Consider the following 19373-nt stretch of genomic DNA (forward strand, 5'->3'; position numbering starts at 1 on the left):
ATTGCTGTGGTAAGGACTTCCAAAATTATGTTGAATAGTAGTGACGAGAGTGGACATCCTTGTCTGTTCTTGATCTTAGAGGGAATGCTTCCAATTTTTCACCATTGAGAATGATGTTTGCTGTGGGTTTGTCCTATATGGCCTTTATTATGTTGAGGTAGGTTCCTTCTATGCCCACCTTCTGGAGAGTTTTTATCATAAATGGGTGTTGAATTTTGTCAAAAGCTTTTTCTGCATCTATTGAGATGATCATGTGGTTTTTATTCTTCAGTTTGTTAATATGGTGTATCACATTGATTGATTTGCATATATTGAAGAATCCTTTCATTCCAGGGATAAACCCCACTTGATCATGGTGTGTGATCCTTTTCATGTGTTGTTGGATTCTGTTGGCTAGTATTTTGTTGAGGATTTTTGCAGCAGGTGGATTATTAACCACTGCACCAACCAGGGAGGTCCCTATGCTTAATTCTGTTTTTTTAATATATGTATTTGTTTGTTTGTTTATTTATTTATTTTATTGGCTGTGTTGGGTCTTTTTTTTTGCTGTGCATGGGCTTCCTTTAATTGCGGTGAGTGGGGGCTACTCTTGGTTGTGGTGCATGGGCTCCTCATTGCTGTGGCCTCTGTTGTTGCAGTGCATGGGCTCTAGGCACGTGGGCTTCAGTAGTTGCAGCACATGGGCTCAGTAGTTGTGAGTTCCAATCTAGGATTACTAACAGCCAGCTGGGGAGCTTTGGGGCTGATCTCACAGACTATTCCCACCTTGTTATGGTTACCTGTAATATGGAGGTCACATAGATAATGGGCACACATTAGAAGATAGCAAAGAAATAGGCTTTAGGAAAATTGAAAGAATTTTGTGACTTATGTATAAAAATAATAGCCCACTAATTTGTGGAGAAGAGCTCATTCAATTGTTCCCTTGGCAAATATTTACTGAGTGTCTACTCAGTGCTGGGCCCTATGCTGAAGGCTGAGGATACAGGGATGAATGGTACAGTCTCAACCTTGAGGAGTAACTCAGGGACTTTTTGGAGACAGACATGAGAAGGGGTGAATTATGAAACTATGTGGAATCCACAAGCACTGTGGATGCATGCAGAGCTGCCAGTTGAGTCATACTTCTTGAAGGAGGAAGTGTCTGTGCTCAACCTGAAAAATTGAAGAGATCTAGCTTTACCCTGTGGAGCCCTGGTTTCTCAGATCCCTTCCTCACTGCCATATTGGCTAAGTCCCTCCTCTGTGCCAACCACTGGGTCAAGACTGGAGATGTTGAGATGAACAAGAAGCCATCCCTGCCTTCCATTTAGTTAGAAAGAACAATCAACATGTAGTCAAATCACTGCAGGAACAGGATTAAGTGAGTGGAGTGGAAAATGAAATTTTATCTTTTGATTCATGGATTACTGCCCACAGTCAACAAGTTGGGTTTATTATCGCATACAATTACACCTACCACCAACCTTCTTACTAAAAACACTAGTTCATTTCCATATGCAATTAATATTTTAGTTACGCCTCATTTCCTCCCTATGCTAACATTTTCCCACTTGTAAAGCAGTTAAAGCTATTTATTTCCAAAACGTATTTGCTTCCTTTGGTATGAGGAAAGCAGTATAAATACTATGTATCTACTTTTTTAAAAAAATTTTAATTTAGTTTTATGTTTTAATTTTATTTATTTATTTATTTATTTATTTATTTATTGGCTGTGTTGGGTCTTCATTCCTGCACGTGGGCTTTCTCTAGTTGTGTTGAGCGAGGGCTACTCTTCGTGGCAGTGCATGGGCATCTCATTGCGGTGGGTTCTCTTGTTGTGGAGCACAGGCTCTAGGTTCGAGCGCTTCAGTAGTTGCAGTGAGAGGGCTCAGTAGCTGTGACTCATGGGCTCTAAAGCGCAGGCTCAGTAGTTGTGGTACATGGGCTTAGTTGCTCTGTGGCATGTGGGATCTTCCTGGAGCAGCGATTGAACCAGTGTCCCTTGCATTGGCAGGTGGATTCTTAACCACTGTGCCACCTAGGAAGCCCCCTATGCTTAATTCTTAAAATGTGAAGTTACTCTACTTGTGATTGGCTAGTAGACTCATGTTGATTGTCTTTAACTCCTACGATTATCATATAAGTAATTACATTTAAGGAAATGTAATTAACATTGTATTTGAAAAATTGCTATACTTTTTTGTAGAATTGCAGTCTTTGGAACAACAATTAGAAGAAGCCCAAACAGAAAATTTTAATATTAAGCAAATGAAAGACTTATTTGAACAGAAAGCAGCCCAACTTGCCACTGAAATTGCAGGTAAATTAAATCAGAATTGTTTAACCAATAAATCTGTCTCATTACCTTTTTCCCACTGTATATCCTAGAAATAAACATTTGTTTTAGTGTGATAAAGCATTTGGTGTAGACTATGGTGGTGACTGGCATTTAATGATAATAGAGTTGCTATATAAGTTATTTTGTTTGTTCTCCCACCTCCTGCCTTCAAAGGACTGATTTTCTCTGTAAAATTCTTTTTGAATTTTAGAGAAGATGAATTTTCTTTTCGAGTATGCTTAAAGATTAACAAGCAACATTTTCAAGGAGTAAATAATATAGTGTAGATTTAACATTTGGTTGTGCTAGCAATTATATATAATTTTTTAAACTACATACATGCTTTTAGGTAAAATATTGTGTATGATTAAGTATACATTAAAATGCTAATTAGTAATTTGTGTGGAATTTATGTAGACAAAGACATGATCATTTTGAATTTATCATTTAATGTAATCAAGTATAATTTTATTGTATGTATTTATGATTATCAAAGGAATGTGAATTTGAATGAGAGTGATATGTAGTTATGGACTGGAATATATAAGAATTGATAAAACTGCTCTTCCCTATAGTTAATGTCATGTCATTTGTATAACTATCCTTAATTAGATATAAAGTCAAAATATGATGAAGAAAGGAGTCTTCGAGAAGCTGCTGAACAAAAAGTGACACATCTAACAGAAGAATTAAAGAAAGAAGCAACTATAATTCAAGATCTAAAGACTGAACTGGTAATTTAGAAACTGTTTATTAGAATGTACCTTATTTGAAATTGAAAATGAAATACATATGCTGGTGAAACAGTTTTAAAAGTACAGCCTGGGTAGAATGGAGGAAAGAAAAAATTCCCTATAGTTTTACCACCTACATGTATATACTTTATATGATTTTTATAGTAAAAATGGAATTTTATGACACATAATTTGTGATATTAACCTTTCTGTTGTTTCTATCTTAATATCATTTGTCTTTTTTAGTAGTTTCCATATCTGCATCTCTGATCTTAACATCTCTTGAACTTTAGTTTTATAAATCCATACTTTTAGGATACTTCTGATTGCATTTCTGGCTTTCATTTCAAATTCAACAGCTATAACATCAAGTTATCATATTTCCTCTGTAACTGTATTTCTGTCATTGGTACCATACGTTTTCAGCATTCTTCTCAGGCTTAACAACCTTGGATCTGTCCTTGCCTCCTTTCTCTCCTCTATTTAGCACTCAATAAATATGTGAATAAATGAATCAACTATATTCAACCCGCAGCAAACCCTATTATGCTTATATCTACTCCTTTTTCATTTTATTACCAGTTTCCTAGGATAAAAAATGAAGGAATTTAGCATTTATTAAGTGATTGTTATTACCAGTGAGTGTATTTTGTGAAGGAAAGGAAAGCAAAGTGCTAAGGATAATTGTGAATTTGCTATTTTGCTCTTTGACTGGTAATACTATTAAGTATAAGATAGAGCAGGAAAAGGAGAGGATTGTTGGGGGAAGACATCAGTGTTTGATGTTTGGAATCTAGTAATTGATATTAAAGATTGTTTTATTTTGATTTCTTAGTAGTAAAACTATTTTAAAAATGTGTGTTATTTTAGTTTCACTGTGATTTTTAAATAAAATGTGTTGCTTCACAGCTTCAGAGACCTGGAATAGAAGATGTTGCTGTGCTAAAGAAAGAACTGGTCCAAGTTCAAACACTAATGGACAATATGACCTTGGAACGTGAGAGAGAATCTGAAAAACTCAAAGATGAATGCAAAAAGTTACAAGCAGAACATGCTAACTCAGAGGTAATGAAGTTTAGTGCACTTAAATGAGATTGATGTTAACTTGTTTAGTGCATACTCGAGTGAAGCCAGGATTTTTCTGAGTGAGCTATCAAACAGTATTTGCCTTTCTTTCATCTGGTCTGAGTAATATTTGTATATAGTCAATACGGTTTGATAATCAATATTTTTAATCTTTGCTTTATGAAGCTAGACACTTAGAGAAGAATGTTTGCATAAAAGAGTACTATTCTATTTAATGATGTATATTGTGGAGAAATTATATTTCAAGTTAAATTTGCTCCAGACTAGTCAATAAGTAGTAATTAACTTTATTTCAATTTGATAGAGGTAAAAGAAGTATGATTTCATTTTCTTCATTTGTATTACCAATGTTGTTTAGAAAAGGTATTTAAAACATTTTCTATTGGACTTGTTTTTCATTTATCAGTTACTGAGTTATGTGGTTGAAAGAAGTCTTAAGAATAATTTAGTCTAACAACTCTATCCAGGAATTCCCTTTATAGCATCTCTGATAAGTGATCTACAGCTCTTGCTAGGTGGTGTAGGAGGTGCATATTTCTTCCTAAGTCAGCCATTTCATTGAGTTGGCATTTGTCTCCCTGTAATTTACATGCACTGGTTCCCGTTCTTAGGAATTACACAGAATAAGTTGTTCTTTTCCATACGAAATATTTGAAGACTGTTCATATTTACTCGGAGTTTTTTTTCTCTTTGAAGATAAACATTCTGAGTTACTTCTACTATTTCTTGCATGACTTTGGCCTGTAAATCCCTTATATAATTGTCAGTCTATGACAAACTGGGGTATGTAGTAAATATATTTGCTTAAAATGCTAGCCGTTGTCTTTCTTACTGTATCATAAGAGATATTTTGTTATGACTACTACTCTGCTCCCTCATATAATGTGGACCTCTGTTTTTCATGTTTTCAGTTTAAAAAGTTAAGTTATAGTGACATTTCAATTTGTATCTCTTTCTTAGAGTTTTTCAGCTAGTGATCTAAAAGCCACTCTTCATAATTAGTAACTAATTAATGAGCTATGGCATATAAATATTATAGATAACCCGTGTCATCCTTTGTTTTACTTCCCCTTATATCTTATCAGTGGAGGAATGGTGATAGTTTGTGGGTATGACTTGTGAGACTTTATGATGCTTAACACTTCAGACTTTAAAGTTTATGAACTTCAGGTGCGGATTTCCCAAAGGTGATCTTTGTAGCCTAATGACACATAGTCCCACAAATTTTCAAATGATTTCAGGTAGTTCATAAACTTATCAAACCAATAAAAAGCTCCTAATGTGTAATCAAGGAGAGGCTGAATCAAAGAAGTCCTGTGAGGAAAAAATCCCATTCAATTAATGCTAGAGTACAAATTTCTTTTAACCCTGTAAGTTAAGTATTGTTTGTTTTATATTTAAGGAATCTGGGCTCAATGAGGTTAAATAACTTGTTCAAGGTCATGCACCTAATATAAAGAAACTGAGATTAGAACTCAAGTCGTATCTGAAGCTCATGTTCTTTCTGTATCATGTTATTTCCCATTTTAGGTGTTCTGATGATTGCCTTAGAAGTAAATATGTACTGTAAATCTTGACCTAATACTTACTGTTATTACTTTTTATACCTTGACATATTGTATATTTGTATTGAGTATAGCTTAAAATACTTTTGAGTTGTGTCTCATACCATTTCCATATGAAAAAATTAGTCTAAATATTCCATCTCATTTATTTGTTTGTAACTGTTTTCAGCTTCTGCTTACTCCTTGAAAAATGGCATGTGTTTTATTAATATATTAAAATTCTGTTTATTCTCAGTTAACTGTGTTAGTGAATTATATAACAAATAATTTAATGGAAAAAATTATTTTATATGTTACTGCCTTACTGAACCTAAACATTGGAATCAGAAACAAAACAGTAAAAGGAATTAAAGAAACTAAAAATGTAATGATTTGTTTGGTATTTTTAGTTGAGGTTCAAGATATATAACCTGGTATACATTATTAAATACTTTCCATTGCTTTCATTAAAAATATAACTTATAAAAAAAAATATATAACTTATGAATTTGTTGACATTTTAAAATCTAGATGTTTTAGAAGGTGTATAGAAAAATAACTCATTCTAAAGCATTTAAAAGTACTTTTAAAATAATTAGCTTTTTAGAGATCAGAAATTAAGGTTAATAAAAGTATTATTCCTAAAAATCTACAATATTGAAAATATCAAAGCTGTAATCAACTTATATTTGGTGTTGTCTTTAGTGCAAATGATTTTTTGAAAATTTTATTCGTATTCCAAATATACTCATTTGAATCCCAATTTTTAAAGCTAAAAAAGTTAGATGGGATAAGTATGATTACACTCATGCAGAGTTATTAAAGAGAACATTTAAATATTTAAAACTTTGCTAGTATAAGAGATCAGATTTAGAGGTGTGTTTGAACTTTTTATTGTATGTTCAATGTGTACTTTTGTCAGTGTTGTATTCCACCTTTCATCCATCATTTTATTTTATTTTTTTCTGCTTTCTAATGGAGATGCTTAAACTTGAGGTAATGTGTTTTTGGAAGGCTTTTATATAGCACCTTTTAGTACCATATGGCAATTTTGTGTTTTAAGGAAATCTCAAAGCTTCAAATATATGCTCATTTTTGTTTTATTAATCAAGCAAATTTTTAACCATCTTTAAAATGATTATTTACTGAAAATGGTAGAATATTAGGACCATAATTATAATCTTAAAGCACTAGCAGGAAGTTTGCTTGAAATATTTTCTCTTAATTTGTAATTTAAAACTTTTTAGCAAAAATTTGATGTTAAATTCAATAACATGGCTTCAAGGAAATGCAGACTATTTTATAGGGTCTAATATACTGTTTCCATGGGTATGAATATCTGGTAACTTCTTGAAGATGGAATCACTTATCCTTTTAGTGAGTATTTTTTGAATGCCTGACTGTAGCAACTATTTTACATGTGGAGAATACAGCAGTGAGTAAGGTACATTGCCTGCTCTCATGAAGCTTATGTTCCTTTGTGGAAACCACACAATATATAAGTAAAGCAAATCATGATAGAAAGTCAGTTAATGCTAAGTGTTATAAAGAAAAACAAAGCAGGATATGGGTAGTAGTAGGGCTAGCAATAATGTGGGACAATTTTAGATAGAATGATCAGGGAAGGTATCCTCAAAGAGGATACATGGGAAAAGAATGAAGTAAGCAAGAAGCAGGATGAAGAATTGGGAGCAGCATTCCCAAGAAGAGGGAGTGCAAGTGCTAAAAGCCTTCTAGGCACAGATGAGCTTGTCCTATTAACTTGTGAGGACTGCCTGTGTAACTTGAAGAGCCTTTTTAAATTTCACCCATAATGATATCTCAATAGTGAATATATTTATTTCCTTTGAAATTTTGTATCTCTTCAATCTTTATTTTTTAAATAGAAACATAATACATGATCATTGTAAAAATTTAAAATGACTCATAATGTGCAGTAGAGAGAGTGTGCATTAGTTTTGAAATTTACTGTAATTCACTCCTCTTCCTCCCCTTTCCATGACTAAAATGTACCTTTAGGTGTATACTCTTCCCACAACTTTCTTTTACCCCCCTTGAGTAAAGTAAAAAACTTCAAATGCTTGATTTTATATTTTTAAAAATTCTAGTTTTAACAATCTACTTATAATGTGCAAAGGATATGTTATAAAATTATTTATGTGACTGTATCTAAAAGCTATAAGACAGTAACAATAATTTTGGATACATTTGGTTTACATTTTCTTTGTTTAGTTTCTTTTACATGTTGTAATTTATCAGCAAGATATGTACTAAATAGATGTTACACTTGGCTAACTATATCTTATAAACTTTAATGTGGGATCATGGTATTTTAATGAAATATACTCAAAATTTGCATTTTAGTGCATACTGTTACTTATTTCTCTTATGTGTAAGATACTCTAGTAATTCCTTTGAAAAGATAGTTGCAAGTAGCGATTTAAATACGATAATTTAGTTTCTTTTGTGATAAGTAGGCATTTGTGCTACATGGTTAAAACATACCAATTTAAAGTAGCTGGATTGTTCCCAGTATTTTTATTAACATCCATAATGTTGCTAATAGAAAATGATTCTGAGATTCAAAGTTGTTAGACATAGTGATTTGAAATAAACTCCCAATACCTATATCCATTTCAAGGTTACATGACCAGTTGAAGACAGAAAGTGTTAGGATATACTTTTAACTTGAACACAATTAAAAATACATGAATATTTAAACATTTCTTTCTTTGAAGTATATTTTATATACATATTTTCCTTAAAAAGTCAGGCCATAAACCGATCTCAGACATGCTGTCATTCCCCCAAAACATTTTTGAAACCTCTTTTTATTGACTTTAAACCAGTTTGGAAAATACTCAGAAAATGAGTTTCATTCATTTATGGTTATTAAAATAAGCCCAAGTGTTTGATCATTCAGTTCAGCTACCTTGTTTATTAGTTTGTTTCTAAAACTTTATGCCTTCATCCATTTACAATGGATTTGGTTTATGACAGTGAGAATCCTTTAGGGAAAAAAAGTGCCACACATTCTGGAAGGCTTTCCAAAAAAAGTAGCAAAAGATCACTTGACATTATTGTCACAATAAATTAGTAGCCTTCTAAGATTTTTCCCTTGAAAATGGAAGTGCTTATTACTTGTAATATCTCATATAGGTAACTGCTGATGTGTTCATTTAAAAAAATTAAAACAATTATCGTATTCATATTCGAAAGTTTATTTACTAATGAAGAATATAGGCAATGAAATTAATTGTAACATTAGGAATGTAAAAAGTAAAGCCAATAAGCATGTTAGAAGTGACAAAGTTCTCTTGTTAATTTCACTTGCAGGAAACCATGCTTAAAAGGCAGTACTTAGTCGCTCTCTCCGGTAGTTGAAGCTTTCATGTCTAGAAAGTTTGTATTTCCAGGCTCTTTGCTTATCTTTCTCTTACCTTATTTATTAAATGATTACACCATTGTTTTAATAATAGACTTTTATTTTCATTTAAACAATATTAATGCATTAAAGCAAATTCATACCCAGCTATTATCTATGATCATAGAGTGATCCAGGTTAATAAAACTATATATAGCTTCTGTTTGATAACTTCTTTGGACAAATACTTTCCATTACAGTCAAAAAGATGATTCACAACCTTCAAAGGTAATTCTGTGTTGGTCGTTTGCATTTAACATGATTTAGAAGTAAAAAGAAAAGCCTGTACTATAGAAATTAGGGGGGAAGTATAGGCATAACTTGCATATCCTTCTTAAATTCAGGAGGATTAAAGTATAATATTTAAAGCCAGTAAATTCAGGTTTGCAGTTTGGTGCTTGCTTCAGACACGTAAAATAGGATGTCAGTTTTTCATTTCATGTATTGTTAAATAAATGAAGTTGTACATTTTGGATAAATTTTAAAAATTAATTTCCAGCCCACAAAAAAGATATGGGGTGGCAGTAGGGATGGTAAGATAAAGAATCAAGTTGAAATTTCCAAGAATTATTTCAGTTTAACAACAACAATGACAAAAATTGGTGTAATCTTAAAACCTTTGGATGCTTCCATTTCCTTTTTCATTTTAGTTTGCTCTAATTTTTTTTTTCTTTTATTTTTAGGCCACAATAAGCCAGCTGAGGAGTGAACTTGCCAAAGGCCCCCAGGAAGTTGCTGTATATGTGCAGGAACTACAAAAACTTAAAAGTTCAGTTAATGAATTAACACAAAAAAATCAGGTTGGAATTTAAAAACTACATATAATATTGAATTGATTTTATAGATCTTAGGTTTTAATCTTGTGTATGTTGTTTATATATTGGCACCGTACAGTGTGACTTCTTCTGTGCTTTTTTTTAAGTGTTATTTACGTTCACATTATTATGCAACCAATCTCCAGGACTCTTTTCATCTTGCAAAACTAAAACTCAGCACTCATTAAACAACTCCCCATTCACTGTCTCTACGATTCCAAACCTCTTCTGCTTTCTATATCTATGAATTTACTATTCTAAGTAACTCACATGCATGGAATTATATAGTGTTTGTCTTTTTGTGTTTGGCTTATTTCACATAGGATAATGTTCTCAAGGTTCATTCATGTTATAGCATGTGTCAGAGTTTCCTACCTTTTTAAGGATATGTTACATTGTATGTATATATCATATTATCTAGTCATCTGTTCCTTCTTTTGGCTAGTTCTGCTGTGAATAGTGCTGCTTTGAACATGGGTATACAAATATTATTTGAGATCCTGCTTTTAGTTTTTTTGCGGTAGGTACCCAGAATTGGAATTGCTGGATCTCATTGGTAGTTTTGTTTTCAGTTTTTTGAAGAAATCACCATACTGTTTTCCATAGTGGTTGTATCTTTTTAAATTCCCATTAACACAAGGATTCAACAATTTCTTCACATCCTTGCCAATATTTGTTATTTTCTGTGGTTTTTGTGGGTTTTTTTTTATAGTAACCATCCTAATGAGTGTTAAAGTGGTATCTCATCATGGTGAATTTGCATTTTGCTAATGATTAGGGTGTTGAGCATCTTTTCATATGTTTGTTGGCTATATAACTTTCATTGGATTGTTTGTGTTTTTGTTGTTGAGTTGTAGGAATTCTTTATATGTTTTTGATATTAACCCCTTATCAGATATATGATTTGCAGATATTTTCTCTCATTCCTTAGGTTGCTTTTTCACTATGTTGACCGTGTCTTTTTATAACAGAAAAACACTCCTGTGTGTTTCTTCTCTCAATACTGTGCTGCAGCTTCACTTCTGACATCAGATGTGTGGGTGTTCTATATATCAACAGTTCTGCAACACCAGCTGGGTGTCCTACAGTGTAACTCAATTCTTATACTGTTTACCTGGAGCTAGCATCAGATTCCACAGATTAAGGGTGCAGCCCCGCAGGACTGTGCCTGAGCACCCCTAACTCCCCCTCTCCCACACATCCCAATTCAGAAACCAGTTGAGAGCCCAGCTTGTTACTTGTACTTCTGACCAACTGGCTATAAATGAGAGGTTCCCAATCTTCTGCCTCCGATTTGATTAATTTGCTAGAGTGACTTACAAAACTTGGGAAAACATTTTACTTACTAGATTACTGGCTTATTATAAATGACTATAACTTAAGAACAGTGAGATGGAAGAGATGCATAGGGCAAGATGTGTGTGAAAGGGTTTGATGCTTCCATGCTTTCTCTGGGTGCTTTCCACGTGTTTACCAACTCAGAGTCTCGCAAAACCCTTTCCTTCCTACACGGGCATGATTGATTAAATCATTGACCACTTGTGATTAATTAAACCTTTAGCCCCTCTTCCCTCCCTGGAGGTCGGGATTGGACTGAAAGTTCCAACCCTTTCTTCAAGGTTGGTTCCCCCGGCAACCAACCCCCATCCTTAGGGCTTTCTAAAAAAAATCACCTCATTAGTACAAACTCATAGGTGGTTGAAAGGGGCTTGTTTAGAATAACAAAGGGTATCTTTATTTCTCTTATCACATAGGGAATTCCTGGGGTTTTAGGAGCCTGGTTCCAGAAATGGGGACCAAGACCAAATGTATATTTTACAATATCATACCTTTGATGCACAGAAGTTTTAAATTTGATAGAATCCAGTTTATCTATTTTTACTTTTGTTGCTATGCTTTTGGTATCATATCCAAGAAATCATTGCTAGGTTCAGTGTCATGAAGCTTTTTATCTATATTTTCTCCTAATAGTTTTATAGTTTTAGGTCTTAGGTTTAGGTCTTTGATCCATTTGGAATTAATTTGTTTTTATAGTGTAAGGTAAGGGTCCAGTTTCATTCTTTTGCACATGGAAATCCAGCTTTCCCAGCACCATTTGTTGAAAGGACTGTCCTTTCCCTGTTGAATGGTCCTGGTACCCTTGTTGAAAATTATTTGACCATGTATGTGAGTGTTTATTTCTGGGCTCTTTATTCTTATTCTGTTGTTCTATATGTCTTTTTTTTATACCAGTACCACATTGTTTTGACTACTGTATCTTTCAGTAGGTTTTGAAATCAGAAAAGTGTGAGACCTCCAACTTTATTATTCTGTATTCTGTAATGTTAATATTTTCTGCCTTGGCTCTTTAAAGATAGAGCAATAGATAATATTTAGTTTTGGGGTAGGGCAGGTTTTGGTATTAATACTTTTTTCCCCATGTCCTTACTTTTTTGGTGGTGGAGGAATAGGAAGTTGTTAAATCTTTTTATTCAAAGGTATGGTGAATTTGTTGGCTTTGCTTTAATAATTTAAATAACAGGACAAATGGATTCTCATATCTGCTTTTCATTTAATCTGTTGCGATATGTTTGGAGTGTGTGAAGAAAATTTCGTCTCACAGATGTAGTTGGAAAAGGGAAGACTATCTTAATAGCCTTTTCAGACAATCGTAGCTCTTTTTATTTGCTGTTATACTGAAACTAGATAAAGTAGTTTCTCAAAAGTTACAGTATAGAATCTGAAACCATAGTAATGCAATTTTTGTACTTTGTAATGTTAAGATGTTTTCCTCTGTCTTGCCTTTTGAGTGGATCTTTCCTGTGCATTAATTCCTAACATCATGCATTAGTCGTGTGGAAAATATTGGTTCATTGAGTTATGCAGGTTTTTTTCTAAATATTGACACATTTCATTGTATAATATAACACAAATCACATTTGTCAGTATCACCATCAATCTCAGAATATGCTTTATGTATGAGAAAGTATCAAGCTTATGGTGGTGGATACAAGTTTTCCAAAATTCTAAGCTTCATTTGGAAGCTTGAATTTATCATTGGCAACCAATACTATCAGTTTTATCCTTTGAAGAGACAGGTTCTCTTTCTCCCCAAATATGAATAATCAGTTTGTCTGTCATTCTTTCCATTAAAAATGGTGTTTCATGGAAAAAAGCAACTAGCTCAGTTTATAATTCAGTCACATAAATGCTCTTCTATGTGACAATTATATTATTATTCGGTATGCAGCAGAAATGACCCATATATACTTCCTATTTTTTCACACAGTTTTTCTCTTTCCTTGCTATTTCAAATACTGCGGCTATGAAGAGTCACATACAAATCTCATGCATTTGTGTAAGAATTTCTCTGTTATGTACTCTCATGTGAAATTGCTGGGTTATGGGCTGTATACATGCTCAAATTTACTAGGTGATCCCAAACTATTTTCCAGAGTAATCATATCAGTTTACCATTGTCCATTTCTCTGTCAACTCTTGGTGCTGACTAGTTTTTAAAATTTAATATTTTTTATGGCTTATGAAAACATGTGTGCCTCCATATCCTCTTTTTTCCCCCTCCTGTCAAGCTATATGTAGAAAACATCCACATATACTTTAGTTTTATCTTTGTCCCTCAGTTTGATTTTTAATTTTTTTGAGATTGGAGTTGACTTGCTGCCTCTTGGAAATTGACCAGTGTATATGCAGTCGTTGTTTATGGTCAGTGTAATTTATTTTTTTTTTTTTTTTGAAACATGAAACTATTAATAAAGGATAATGAAGCACAGAAGTAAGACTTCAAAAATTTTTTTCAAAGTGTTTTTCTGTTTAGGATTTTTTTCACCAGTTAGAGCAAACACGAATGTGCATCTACCTTTTTTTTTTTATTATTATCCTTGCTCTCTGCCTCCCCCAACTCTCCTCACCCAAATCCTTGGCAAACCATAATTGTTGACAGTGGTGGTATCCAAGTGTTATGGCTATGGAAATCTCTTCACCTGGTATTTTGAAGGCTATTAATGAAATGCCTTGGGCAGCTTTTGTGGGTCATAGGCAGCATCAAGGTGGATAGATAACATTATAAAATATAATGAATTGAAAAAATGGTTGCTTTTGTGTTAATGTCAAGGTTTTCAGCATTAAACCAGTGTTTTTTAATCACTGGCTTTGAAAACCTAAAAAAAGCAAGACAGGAATCTTGAAGAAATTTCCTTTTTAGTTTCTAATAAGAATCATATCCTGACATTTAAATAAAATTCTGCAGCTCAATTTAATTATTTCCATATAAATTCTGAACAAAATCATATGGTTATTTAAAGCTACTAATATGATTAATATACGTCATTGTAAGAGGCTGAGTTATTTTTTGGGTCTCACCTCTCACCTATTTTCCATCCTTCATTGCTCTCTGCTTTCCAACAGTCTCAGTGTTAAGGTGCTCATAGGTCAAAGCAGAAGCCAGATATGGTAAGTAGATGTATTGCTGTATATTACCACTGTATTGCAAAGTGGTATATTGATATGATTAGTATAGTACAGTGGTCAAAGGCATGTTTAAATCCCAGCTTTGCCACTGACTGGCTGTGACACACAGCTTCTCAACTTCTGTTTCCTCTTCTGCTAGGATGTACTATTATACCTATTTGCCTCTTAGGATTGATATGAGTATTAAACAACAATTTTTCTATTAAAAAATTAATAGAAGTTGAAGTGCTTAGACCACTGCCTGGCTTTCAGTAAGCACCTCAGTGAATGTTTGTTGTTACTGTTTTTATTTACTGTAAGTTTTGTGATGCAGAGTTGAGTCAAGACCAAGGTGGATGTTTTCCTTACTGCCTAGTAAATCAGGAAAAGCTCTTGTTGAAGGTATAACTTGTTAGCGTAGCCATTAAGAATGTTTAGGAGCATATCACATGGCAGAGGTGTTAATGGCATTTCATTTTGAGAGCTAGATACAGAAGGAATGGGGACGCACAAGAGCGCAAAATACAAGATATTGGAGAGCTACAAGTGGTTCAGTTTGTTCTTTCTCACAGAGCTGTTTTGAGGAACAAATGAGATGAGATCCTTGAAACCACTGTAAGTTATCAAGCAATAAAAGATGCCATTCTTTTTGCATTTCTTCTCATTACCTGGGCTAGTAACAAGTGAATAGCAGAGCCTAATACAGGGAAATTGTCTTTCTAAGAAAATATGTTGAAAGAGCAATTGGTGAGGAAGTCAAAAGAGGACTGGACATTTGGAAGGAAAGAATTTTGCTAACTCAAATGATAATTATGAGTTAAGCTTAACATTCATTTTATTTTTTTTAAACTTTAAAAAAAATTATTTACTTAATTTTTGGCGGCGTTGGGTCTTTGTTGCTGCATGTGGGCTTTCTCTAGTTGTGGAGAGCAGGGGCTACTCTTGTGGTGCACAGGCTTCTTATTGCAGCGGTTTCTCTTGTTGTGGAGCACAGGCTCTAGGTGCATAGGCTGCAGTAGTTGTGGCACATGGGCTTAGTTGCTCTGCAGCATGTGGGATCTTCCCAGACCAGGGCTCGAATCCATGTCCCCTGCGTTGGCAGGTGGATTCTCAACCACTGAGCCACCAGGGAAGTCCATTAACGTTCATTTTATAATGTAAACTTGAGTAGTATATATTTTGGGGAGCATGGATTGACTCACTGAGTGAATTGTGTTGTGAAAAATTTATTGGACTTAGAATCGTTAATATGTGACTGTGCTACCTGGCTGAGTCATATCAGGTTCTTTCAACTTTAGTTTCTTCATCCACAGAATTGAGATGATAATGTCTATCTCATCTTTTGTTGTAAGCGTTAATATGGAGAAGTGAAAGTGCAATTATTGTTTTCTTTAATGGGTTCTACTGTACTTAAAAAAATCAGTCTTCAAAAACCATGTATTCACTAGACTTTTTGCTTCAGATTCCATGAGAAGACCATAATAAGAATAAAAAATTTGTGACACTAAATATAGTTAGCCTTTTGCATATTAAAAATATATAATGTGAGTGGATTTTAAAAAGAAAGTGGTTTAGGTTCTTTTGAATAAAATTTAATTATCTCATCTGTGAAAGCAGGAAGATTTTGATTAAGTTTTTGGGATAAGTGAATTTTAAAGTGAGTGATTGTTATGTATTTTTGCTTCTTAAAGAGCAAAGCTGTTGAAGGGTCATTTATGTATAGAACTGGTAGGATTTTTTGGTCACTTTACAAGTAAGCCTTTGAGGAAGAAGACTGACTACCTCATTACTAGACTTAACTTTTGTAGCATATTTTAAAATAATATCCTGCCCAAGTATTTGTGAGCATGGTTGCATTCATAAAATTTAGTAACTTAGAATTTTATTTGAAAAGATGCCAGACATTTATAATGATCAATGAATAGACTTAATTTAGCTAATGAATTCTAAAATAAATATTATTTTTTTAAAAGAAGAAGTATAAAATTAAGTCAAGAAAGATGTGGAGTTACTAACGAGTAAGACAAAAAAATGTTTATAGAAAGAGTTTTCCTAACAGGTAGTTTGACTCAGAATTAAAATTTTTTTTCTCTAGTCTTTTGGCTCTATCCCTTTTTTTTCTGTTTCTGTTGGTTGGTCAAAACACATCTCTTTGCTAATTTGCTGCAAACTTCTGGGTGCTCTTTTTACTTTGTCTCCCATCTTGTCTTTCTTACATATACTTATATCATCTTTTTGACACGACTTTTTCTATAGTATATTCCTACTTGATAATTTACATTAATGAACTTTTTCTCGGACAAGTGTTTAAGAACTGTTACTGCTGCCTGTTTCACTTTGGTACCTAAACTTATTATTCCCCTTAAGGTAATAGTGTTTGCTGTGTCCCTTCATGCAACTTGTCTGTTGCTTTGTGTCTTTTTGTGTAGAGCAGATGGCCATGAATCATGTTACTTACTATTACTTAGCTCCTCTCACCACTTTACCCAGGTCAAACTTTGTTTTCAGGTGATTGTAACTTGCTAGTTAGCCCCACCTGACTTTGCTGTTTTCGTTTTTTAAAAAATCATGCACTTGAGAAATTTAACACAGCTTTTGTGTTAATCTGTGTTTGCTTGTGCATTGTTTTAACTTAGAAAAAAATTTTTAATGTGTGTGTTTCATTTAGATTATAGTCTGTTTAAAGGCCAGAGGCTTTGCTTGTCCTCCACTATTTCTGTATTATCTCCTTCTAGCACACTGCATATAAAAATGAGTATAATAAATCCATGATTGACTCATCAGTTGCTTATAGTGGCTCCTTATCCGGGCTATCTTTCGTACAGAATTGAGTCAAAATTCTGATCTATATCTTGTGTGTAAACATCTTGACTAAAAATGTTCAATATTAGTTGTAACAACTCCACTGAGACCAGACTTTGACGTTTGATTAGGCTGGTTGATCCAGATTTTTGATTGGAGGTGTCATTTTTATATTTTGTGCTTGATAGTATTGAGTAAAATAAAATATAAGACAGATAAGTGATATTTTTAGATCACTGTTTTACATTCCTAGAAAGAAGTTTGAATAAGTCTTAAACTTGTGACTTTTAAAAATGTTTATCAAGAAGAGCAAAAATGAGGAATCAGTAGAATCAGGCATACTAAAGCAGTAAATGGTATTGTTATGGTGAAGCTCTTACCAACTATGAAATTGCAGAGCCAAAATCAGAACTGCCATATTGTTATTTAAAATAATTTTTGATAATAGTGGTGTAGTTTTAATTTTTTAACTCAAATGGGAGATTAAAAATATGTTGCATACTCTAAAGAATATAGTTAGTGTTTTCATTTTATGTCAAAATCTTGTTGCTAATTCTTAAATTATGTTAGTAGAGCTTAGTCAAGTGGACCAATAATAAAACCATATGTTAGTATATAACAATTTAATTCTTCTTGGTTAAAATATTTTCACCATTTTTATATTATAATATTTACTAAAACATTTAGTAGAAATGATATTGCTCTAAAGATTACTTGAATAATTAGAATAATTAAAAATATTAGAAAAAGAAAAAATGTTAAATTGATATTTCAGAACTTGACTGAAAAGTTGCAGAAGAAAGAACTGGACTATACTCAGTTAGAGGAGAAACATAATGAAGAATGTACAAGTAAAAAGAATATACAAGCAAGCCTTCATCAAAAAGACCTAGATTGCCAGCAGCTTCAGTCAAGGTTATCTGCATCTGAAACCTCACTGCAGAGAATACAGGCAGAACTAGGTGAAAAGGGAGAAGCTACTCAAAAGCTCAAAGAAGAATTATCAGAAGTGGAGACCAAGTACCAGCATCTTAAGGCAGAGTTTAAACAGCTACAACAACAGAGAGAAGAAAAGGAACAGCATGGGTTACAACTCCAAAGTGAAATTAATCAAGTAAGAGCTGTTATTTTTATTTATTATAATTCCCCCTATGGTTTCTTCTTAGTGTGTTTGATGGTTGTTTGATCATAATATAGTCCGTTAAAAAAATTGTCATTAAAAAAAAACTCTAAATTTTCACAACCTGTAGTATTGAGTCAGATCTTTTGAGTCTTTCTTTTAATTTCCCTTAAAATGGTAGTATCTATCATATAGTATTGCTGTGAAGTGTTTATGAATTAATACATATAAATTGCTTAGGATGGTACCTGGCATATGGTAGGTACTCAGCAGGTATTAGCTATTGTAATAATTCAAACTGTTGATCATTCTTTTATTTAAAAATTCTAATCTTTTTTCTTTTCTTATTACTGAATTTTCAAAATATAATGATTGTTAAACTAATAATATAAAAATTAGACATTTTAAAAGAAAACAAATTAGTCCTAACAACTATATTTTATAGGTAGATAATATCTATCAGATGAAGTTTAATGAAAATTTTGACTTTGCTATTGACTTAATTTTTGAATTCTCTATTCTAATTATTTTTTATAGATAACATTAAAAGCTGGTAGAAAAATGGAAATTTGGGGGAGATTAAAGTCCTCAGCCACTTTTTTGATAATTTTCATCTCTTTTCACTTCACGGGCAGTGATATTTGCTTTTGTGGCATCAATCCTCTGTCTTCTTAGACTAAGATACTCTTCTTATTTCTCTTCTCCCTGATAAATATTACTTACTTCACTTGTCACTTTCCCAGAAATCTTTTTCTGCATATTGCCACTTCTCATCACCACCCCCTCCAGAGATGGCTTAAGTATTTACATATCTTGATTATTTTACTTATCACAGTATAATATATTACCATAACTTATGTATCTTTCTTCACTAGACTCCAGGATGTTTTTTTTTTTTAAGCTCTATATTGGAATATAATTGCTTTACACTCTTGTACCCGCTTTTGAGGTACACCAAAGTGAATCAGCTGTATTTATACATATATCCCCATATCCCCTCCCTCCCGCGACTCCCTCCCGCTCTCCCTGTCCTGGCCCTCTAAGGCATCACCCGTCATCGAGTTGATCTCTCTTTGTTATAC

At 33.0% G+C, this 19373-nt stretch overlaps 1 protein-coding gene across 8 annotated transcripts in view; it reads left to right on the forward strand.

Moving 5' to 3' along the window:
• EEA1 (early endosome antigen 1) overlaps positions 1-19373 on the forward strand; it is a 119803-nt gene that overhangs the window by 52022 nt on the left and 48408 nt on the right. For all 8 annotated transcript variants that reach the window (XR_009054574.1, XR_009054573.1, XR_009054575.1 and 5 more), the window contains 5 exons: positions 2189-2302; positions 2933-3054; positions 3964-4119; positions 9792-9908; positions 17947-18285. Coding sequence is in view for 5 of the 8 variants with exons in the window: in XM_057740564.1 (XP_057596547.1) it covers positions 2189-2302; positions 2933-3054; positions 3964-4119; positions 9792-9908; positions 17947-18285 (848 nt within the window). In the remaining 3 variants the exon portion in view is untranslated. The remainder of the gene's footprint in view (positions 1-2188; positions 2303-2932; positions 3055-3963; positions 4120-9791; positions 9909-17946; positions 18286-19373) is intronic.

This window comes from Hippopotamus amphibius, chromosome 7, assembly GCF_030028045.1.
Source record: "Hippopotamus amphibius kiboko isolate mHipAmp2 chromosome 7, mHipAmp2.hap2, whole genome shotgun sequence".
NCBI lineage: Eukaryota > Metazoa > Chordata > Mammalia > Artiodactyla > Hippopotamidae > Hippopotamus > Hippopotamus amphibius.